This window comes from Sinocyclocheilus grahami, unplaced genomic scaffold, assembly GCF_001515645.1.
Source record: "Sinocyclocheilus grahami isolate Dianchi unplaced genomic scaffold, SAMN03320097.WGS_v1.1 scaffold635.1, whole genome shotgun sequence".
NCBI classification, from domain to species: Eukaryota; Metazoa; Chordata; class Actinopteri; order Cypriniformes; family Cyprinidae; genus Sinocyclocheilus; species Sinocyclocheilus grahami.
The window spans coordinates 270726-280173 of NW_015505814.1; the positions used below are offsets into that span (position 1 = coordinate 270726).

Sequence of the window (9448 nt, forward strand, 5' to 3'; positions counted from 1 at the left end):
ACTGGACAGATTTGAAAACAAATACACATTATAGGTCTACTCGCTGTTGACACCAAGAGCTGGACTGCTTTTACAGAGTGTTGAACAGATGCTTTTAAACGCTTGTGATGGCCTGTTATTCGTCTGCTCCTGCCGTAGACATTCAAAGCTACACAAGTCTGCTGAGTTCATTAGCAGGAAATAGTGTGTATGTCTGCATCTCTGTGTGTGTTTGCATTCATCAGCTTCTGCACCAGCGTACCATTAAGCCACCTCAAATGGGCATTTTCCGAGATTAACTGAAGATATCCAGAGGAAATTAATGAGCTGGTTAACGGATACCAGCTGAGATTGGACACAGCTTTCTGAGCATGAGTATATGCTCAACAAACCACCAGCGTCTGCTTAGTGCTGCCGTCTCTTCTCGTTTGGAACAGCTCCTGTACCTATTACTGTTCATATTGTTGACAAAAGTGCTTTGCTGTTAGAACTGGTGCATTTTTGTAAACTTTTTATCTTTTCTTTTTTTGTCACTATAGTGCGCTTGCAATACAATTGAACTAAACCGATCTACCGTCTTTTTGAATAATGCGTGAAGTATTAATTTCTAGGTCTGCAAGCAACACAATCTGATTGGACTAGCTTTGAGAAAAATAAAAAGGCATATCCATTTTGATGCCATCCGTCTGGCTATTACATTCATGATGATATTTTTCATCAGATGTCATAAAAGAAAAATTATCTAGGAAAAATGTCATCCTGTAATCATACAGAGAAATGCATAACAGTCTGTTCTCACCTCCGGAAACCCTTCTCGCCTTGCCGCACATATCTGAAAAGATTGCTTGACAGCTAAGCGCACAGGGAATTACTTCAGTTTTGTCAGCCAATTGACTTAGATAGGAACACTTGCCCCCGTGTTCTGAACAGGAGATTTCTTTACCTCTGAACGGCGATTTATTGAAGCTCTCGCTATAATGAAGGTTTTCAATCACTTGTGTCAGATATTCTTGAGTGTGTTCTATTATTGTCCTGTGCACCTCTCTTAGTACTGCTCGTTTTGTCACTCTAATTGAAAATGTTCATTATGACACCGCCTCTCTTGGGTTTTGGGGTTATTCGACATGAAAGGAAAGAAGAAAACTAGAACTGAGTGAAATAATCTTTCCACCCCCTCAATTACAGGCTTTTCTATCAGCCCCCTGAAGCTTTTTATCCAAACAAATCCAACTTTAAAGAAGGGATGTGCAAAAGTACATATTTTCAAAACCAACTAGTCAGTGGGTTGTCTGAACATCTAGTCAGCTAATTGGTCTGAAGAATACACTCTATAATCGAACTATCTGTCTGTCTGTCCATCTCATCGTTTGGTGTAGGATATACTTTGTAGTTGTTGTGACAATTTCTGAGTGAAAATTGTGTTAAAGAAACGGCAAGTAACACTGAATTCAACACACAATTTTCAAGTAGAAAGACTGTGAAATAATAGTCTTAAATCTTTCATTAACAAATTTGAAAAATCTTTAAAATAATTTGCATTCTGCATTGTTGTTACAGATCACAGTATCTGATCAGGGCGTTCCTGTGAAGTCCGCCACTGTCCGTGTCATCGTCAAAGTCCTGGATGAGAATGACAACAAACCACAGTTTATGGAGAAAGTCTACAAAATCAAACTCCCAGAGCGTGAAAAGCTGGAGAAAGAGCGTGCCCTCAGGAGAGATCCCGTGTACCGCGTCATCGCCTCAGATCGAGACGAAGGGCCAAACGCTGAGATTTCCTACAACATCGAGGACGGAGACGAACAGGGAAAGTTTTTCATTGAGCCCAAAACTGGCATGGTTTCCTTTAAGAAGTTTTCTTCTGCTGGAGATTATGATATCTTAACGGTGAGGACCTAGCCATTTCTGTAGCACATATTCTGTCATTTTGTATTTGCACTCTTGGAAAGATTAGAAATGTGCAAATAGCAAGATATGAAAAACTGGATCCTTTGTATTGCGAATGTATTTGCTTACTAGCTTGAGTTACAGCCCCGTTATTATGACTTGGAATGTAGAAACCTGAGCTTTCAGATTTGACACACACTACATTTTTCCTGAATGTCCCTTTGATTGAAGTTTTACAAGTGTAAAGTGAACTTCCTGCCTGCCCATGTGGCCCATGACATTTTTTGCCAGACCTCCCATTGTTTCATTACCTAACATCTGTCGCTTTCTAAAGTCACAGTGACAGGTGTTCTGGTACCGTTCTGTCTTTCCCACGTTTAGTAGTATTGAGATAGTTGTATCTCTCCCTGACTGAGCTTGAAGTATTGCCATTTTGGTACCACTAACAGCACCACTTAGAGAATTGCTAAAATTATTATTGTTCCCAAACATATGAATCCTAAAGCCATTATTCTTACTATTTTATGGCCTCTGTTAGCTTCCATACATTTTTAAACATTACAGTTGTTATGTTAATAAATAACACTGTAATATATATTGCAGTTGTATTATTTAATTTTACACATCTTAGTCTTCTTTTCAACATTTAATCCACCAGATTAAAGCAGTAGATAATGGCCGACCCCAGAAATCGTCCACCTGCCGTCTACACATCGAATGGATCCCCAAGCCGGAGCCGAGCGAGGTCCCTCTGGCATTTGACGAGCCATTTTACTCCTTTTCTGTCATGGAGAGTGACCCCGTGGCACACATGGTCGGGGTCATCACTATGGAGTCTGTGGATACACCAGTCTGGTTTGAAATAACAGGTATGGTGGATGTAGATTTTGAGAGTTTATTGTGTGTTGGTTTGACCTGTTTGGCCTTTACATACTGAAGCTTGGATTCTAAAAAGCATCTTTGTTAGTATGCAAATTTGTAACAAACTAAGATGATGAAATCTTTTTTAGAGGAAGTTTCTTTGCATGAAATAACCTCTATCTTTTTGTGTATCTTCTCAATAGAACTCTCATAATATGACTTAAAAATAGATTGCATCTTCTTCCTGTCCCTTTATCTTTTAACCACTGACAGCTTTTACTTTCTCTCTTCCTTGTTTTGGAATGGTTTGGTTTCTTCTGCTTCTCTCCTTCTGCTTTCCTCCTCTTGTTTGTCTCCTTGCTCCTCTTCTTGGCTTTGGAAGAGGACATGGCGGCTAAAGAGCTGTTTTACATCGTTCAGATGGCTTGCGACCTGAACTGCACCGCAGAAGGTATCTGCGCAGATCTCCTAATTCTACTGTGCGTGGCCATTATGAGATCTGTCATGTGCTTTTGTACTCATGCTTTTGTGACTGTTTCACATTGGTTGCACCAGGTCCCAAGTGTTGAATTTCTTTCCATAAGTGCTTTCGAGCTGGCAATGAAAGAGTTACATTTAGATCATTAAATCAAAACTTGTCTCTGTCCACCCTATGAGATCCATAAAGAGTAGCTTGTTTTCCTTGCCAGCCTATGCACTCAGTGTTGTTCACTTTGAAGGCATAGTGCTCTCATTTTCTTTCATGTATGGTGTTTTTATTATTGTTATATTTATGTTTGGTCATATAATCAGAAAAAAAAAAGTATTGCTGGTCAATGGACGCTGGCTAGATCAAAAGAGCAGGATGACTGATACATTGGTGTAATACAAATGAATGGAAATGAATGAAAGTGAATGAAATGCACATCAAATTGCTGAAATCAGATGAACATTGTTTACTCAAAATTCATATAAAATATAGAAAATTATACATTGGCAATACTGTTGGTGTTTTTAATCCCTCGTGGTTACTGGCCATAATCGCAAAATGCAAAGCAAAGGTTTTTTTTAAATACTGATTTAAATCAGTATGTGGGTCAAAGATGGGGCTTAATTTGTGTACATTACAATATTTAATCTAGTACTTTTTTCCAAAATATATTAGAGATGCAATTTCATGACATACACTAACTTGAGTGTACCTCTTTTATGAGGAACATGCTTTTTTAATTTCAGAATTTTAATTTATTTTGATGTTTTCGTTTGGGGCATAGCTATTAGCTGTCCTGATATAAAGAAATTAAAGAAAGTGCCATCATATGAGTCCTAATATAAAGGAAAAATATATATATAATTCTTGAAATTAAACCCTCAGTAGTTTGGCGTACATTTTCAGTCAAATAATTAACAAAAAAAAGATTTTTCCTTATTTTATTTTTTATTGTAGACACTCTTATTTTGTCATTAATTCATATTTTTATTAATAGGAACACATAATCTTGTGGATTTTCCCGCACTAAGGCAGCAAAATGGCAGAATGTATGTCAAACAGCCATTATTGTGGCATACACAAAAAGTGTGAAACAGTTGCTCTGAAACCACAAATGTGACACTCTGACTTTTGCCACCTGTGCAGTTCTCTTTTTCTTTCTCTCCTGTCTTCAACTGCCTAACTTGTGATGATGGCCGTCTAATTTCCTGTCCATTTTGGTTGTGGTGAAAACCTCCTCTCAACAGGTGGTAATTCTGACAGTCGATTTGAGGTGGGGAAGGCGAGTGGGACGGTGATTGTGGCCCAAGCGCTGGACGCAGAACAGAAATCCCATTACAACCTGACGGTGGACGCAACAGATGGCACCAGATCTGTCAGCACGCAGGTAATTGAATTGCTAATGAACTGTTTATGGAAGCAGAGCATTGTTCGCTCACCATAGAGGCCTGGGCTTCTTTTTTGAGATCACTACAAAGGGCAAAAAGTGGCTCAGATTTTTTTTATGTGTATATTTCGCTGGTGGCAAGGAAGGAAAAGCAACCCAAGCATTTCCAGCTTTCCAAATTGAGTTTCCTCATTTGGCTGCACTGGCACTGAAGGTCCCAAAGGTCTTTCCTGAATAAGCTCATATCAGCCTTAAGGATTGAAAAAGGAGCACAACATCTTGCTATTGATGCGGATGTTGATAAGTCTAACGAACGCACAGAATACAGTTATTAAACCTAATCCAAATACATGTTTTTCAAAGATTTTTTGAGGTATTTATAGATGCGTTCTGTGCAAGTTCAGTGTGGGCCGGGTCATAAGCCGTTCTAGGAAAAAGGTTAAAAATACCAAACTTCAGACAATTTTTCTGGTTAGATTTAGGTTAGTTATTGTAGACATTAATGATGTCTGAAGGTTCCCTAAATGTTCTTCAAATGCCTCACGTCACAACATGCTGGCAGACATTCCTTGGCCTGGCGGACAGAGTTTTTGGCCAGGGTTCCTGGAATCTTCCATTGTCTCATTCCTGGAGTGTGTGAGGAGGATGAAGCTGTCTGGCTCCCTGCTTTTTCATTTTGCTTTCTCTGACAATCTTGCTGTCTTTCTTCAATTCAGTTATATATTTATCCTATGAGAACATTAACCACACCTTTCAATAATGTTTATTACAAAGTTGATTCTACAAGGTTCTTCAAACTCATCAGTTTACTTGAACCTTTGCTTTTGTTACAAATAAGATGATGACACTTGCTCTTTTTTTCTACTTTCTAAAGTTGCCATTGAGCCCGTTGTATCTGTTTTGGGTTTTTGGATAAAAAAATGGATGAGAGATGCTATCAATCTTTTAAAGTCGGGGCAATTTTAACAGGAATTTAATAGGGGAAAAAATATCTTTAATCAAAATCAAAGTATTTAGATGAACACCGTTTTTAATAAATCAGATGATCATTATATATTATTACACAGATATTTAAACCATTTCAAAACATTACAGCATATATATCACTAGACTTTTGCCCTAAACACTGATTCCTAAAAGCTAATATAATTAGCACCATATAAAAGTGAGACTATGCTGTATTAAATTAATATTATTATTACTTTGAGGTGTGCTTTTTTTATAAAGTAGTTAATATAATGTAATTGTGGGGTGAATGTAACACTCTGACTTTTTGTATTTACTTTAATAGTATGATCTCATCATTATTATAAGTTCATTAATAGTACGGGTTGGCACATTTAATTTATTTTTCTACTAGAAGAATTAGCAGGTAGGTTTGTAGTAGTCTGTGAGTTATGACAGAAAGTGTAAAACATGTCATCTTCCCTACATCATTTATATCGCCTCCAAACAGCTTGCACAGTTTATGTGCTGATTTCCTGTTGGATCATGAGTAAATCTTTGCATATGGTCCTAAAGAGGTCACTGAAGCAGCGGGGCTGTCTGATTGAGGGCCGTGTTTGTGCCCTCACTCTTACGAACAGAGCCTGCATTGTGACCGGCTGCACCAGCCCCCTTCCCAGGATATGTTTAGGCAACACTGTCGGAACTCTCTTGTGATCAAGCAGATCACTGTGGCCAACGATTCCACCGCACACATACATTCCTGCACGCAAAGTTAACTGCCACGAATATCCTGAACCGAAGCCCCCACCATCTAACTCATTCTCCCTCTTATTGATGACATTTCCAAACATAAAGACAGTGACATGACACTGTGAGTCTTTGCGCTGCAGCCCTTCAAAAGTGTCTCTCGATCGGCCCTGCTTAATCTGAAGCCATTGTTGGACCTTAAAACCTTTCAAGTCGAATCAGTTACAGTTGTCACATTCAAGGGGCACAGAGTGCAGATTTCAGTGCCCTGCGTCTGGCTTTGACTGGACCTGCTTGTGCACACATTTTTTGGGTTATGACTCTTTTGCTGTTGGGTTTATCGTGTTGATGTTGTAATAATCATAACTGCTTGAGGTTCAGTTGAATTTGTTGACCTATGACGATTGAGGCTTTGATGGGAAACATTAAACTGGCTCTAGATCAGTGATCGCGTGTCTCATGACAGTTTTATCAGCTGATCTACTTTTAGTCCCCTGTAATAAAAACTGATATTAAAATATTTTGTAAGACTGAAAATCAACAATGGACAAGAGCTTTTGGGTGATTCTCACAACAAATGTGGTTCATATTTCGCCCCATAATCAAAACAGAAAAAAAAAAAAAATTATACTTTGCACAAAGAAAATAAAGAACATTTATTTATTTGACTTATTGATTGATTTACTGACATTATTGTCATGAAAATTAAATGCTTTCCAGACAAAATTTCATTACTAAAAGAGACTTTTTTTTAAATTTTTTTGCAATATTAAAGAGAATACAACAGTAAAGAGAATTTTCATTAAAATAATGTCAGAGAGCAAAACTCTGATCCTAAAATAGTAAATAGAATTAGAATAAAAATATAATTCAAAATAAAATATAATTTTTTTCCCCTTTTTTGTGATGAAATACGACCTGGATATATTCTTCTAACTGAGATGCTAGAAATAAAACTCCTATTAAATTTCATAACCTATAGCTTGTGTCTCAGTACAGGTCTGACTGTACTAGACTAGGGAAGAGACAGTTTGTTTTTCCTTTGCAGGCATCCTCCGTACATTAGACCACCCTGACAGGAGTTTTCAGTTTGCTGGCTAATTAGTAATGACAAAAGACAGTTTATACTCAACACTTCCAAATACCTCTGTAAACGCTCAGGCAGGTGCTGGAAAGAACACAAGGCCAAACGAACAAATCAGGCAAATATTTGCCCTTAAAATTAGAGAGACGATATTAAGTGCACGCCTGCAGGCTTTCATCTCACCTTACAAAGCAAGAGAAGGATGGATGGGTAATATAAACCATTTGAAGCTTGTTTCATCTTTGATTTCTTCATTGACCAACTTCTGAGTTTGGAACCAAGGTTATTTTCATAAACGAAAACTGAAACTAAGACTAAAACTATTGGTCAAAAAACATGTTCGTAAAATGAAATAAAATAAAAATGTAAAAATAAATGACAAATTAAAACTAAACAAAACTAACAACAGTAACTGAAAAACTAACTAAAATAAAATAATAATTAGCAAAAATAAATAATCGTGTTCTTGATTGAATAAGCTCTCATTCGGTGCCAGAAAATCTGACCTGTGGCTGTTTAGGGAAATACCTGTAGAAGGCGCTTTATGCACGTGAGCTGAGTCCTAAGCGGCTATTCTATTCACATGCGTTTTTGCATTTAAAAAACAAGACGTGGAAAATGAAATGGGAAATAACTATAAAATATGAAATGGGATATAATAATAATGCACACCCTACAGCGCACGTACGTTTAAAAGCTTACTTGACGTGAGAGTGAGTTAACAGACACAGAATTACAATTTTTGGATGAGCTGAGTTTAGTGAATAGTCATTTACGATTACTATGGCAACGTCCGCCTCGAGTCCATAACACAAGCACGGCTTTGACTGTACAAAACGCATCCAAATTGAGAGAAAGCGGCAGCCGCTCGGTGATTTCACCACTTGCCGTGTCCTGTGTAGCTTGTGAACTGGGATTGATTGCGTTGCTCATCTGAAGCGTGTGCACGCTGGAGCGGTTTGTCAAAGTAAAGTGCAAACATAATTTAAATCACCGTATCGCATTTAGTTTTGAGTAGTACGAGGTTTCAAAGCATTTTAGATTGTTTCTTTTTATTGTGCACGTTCATAGAGGGAGAGACGGGACATACAGCAGTGTGCACTGGTGGCTCGTCTGTGCAAAAGATCCAACAAATTAATGCATTGAAAGCACAGATGGACAAAATGTAAGTTTACAGAGTTTCAATGACGATTACAAAGAACAGGTTTCCTCAAATCCAGGTACAAAATATACTACTGTTCAAAAGTTTGAGGTAATCAGGTTTTTTTTATTTTATTTATTTATTTTTATTTTTTTGTCTTTTATGCTTACCAAGACTGCTTTCCCAAAATACAGTAAAACTAACATTGTGAAATACTAATACAAATTTAAATGACTGTTTTCTAATTGATATATATACATTTTATAAAATATGTAACTGGCGACTGGAGTAATGGTTGCTGAAAATAATCATTGTCTCTGTCACATGATCCTTCAGAAATCATTCTAATATGTTGATCTGCTGCTCAAGAAACATTTCTTATTACTATCCAAGTTGAAAACCGCTGTGCTGTTTAATATTTTTTGAAAAAACGGTGATAATTATTTTTTACAGAATTCTTTGAAAGTTCAAAGAACGACATTTATGTGAAATAGAAATCTTTTGTATCATTATACATTTCTTAACTGTGACACTTTATTTAATGCATCCTTACTGAATAAAAGTCTCAGTACTGACCCCGAACCTTTGAACAGTAGTGTAATATAACTGTGTATGCCACAATTCTTATGTGCTTGGTACAAGAAAGATGTTAAATCCAAAAAATAGCATTCCTAATCATTCCTAATTCCTAAGAGTTTTCTAGGTATGTGCGTGCTTGTGATTAAGTAACACCCTCATTGAGACAAACAAGACATTGAGGCGACCACAAGGGTCAAGCATTAGAGATCGGCTGAGCGAATTGGATTACAGCTGCAAAACGGAAACATTTTCAAAAAACCTAAAATGTAAAATGCAATTTAGTCTGAAGTCTAAAATTACATATGTTGCTAAAAGTAGCGCTGGTATGTTCCATGTTGTTGTTGCCTATATATATATATATATATA

At 37.1% G+C, this 9448-nt stretch overlaps 1 protein-coding gene across 1 annotated transcript in view; it reads left to right on the forward strand.

Moving 5' to 3' along the window:
• Window positions 1–1540: 1540 nt before the first annotated feature.
• LOC107558187 (protocadherin Fat 1-like) overlaps window positions 1541–9448 on the forward strand; it is a 35122-nt gene continuing 27214 nt past the window's right edge. Inside the window, exons 1-4 of the mRNA XM_016241809.1 lie at window positions 1541–1866; window positions 2525–2735; window positions 3110–3178; window positions 4444–4583. Of these exons, the coding sequence (XP_016097295.1) occupies window positions 1630–1866; window positions 2525–2735; window positions 3110–3178; window positions 4444–4583 (657 nt within the window). The 5' untranslated portion in view covers window positions 1541–1629. The remainder of the gene's footprint in view (window positions 1867–2524; window positions 2736–3109; window positions 3179–4443; window positions 4584–9448) is intronic.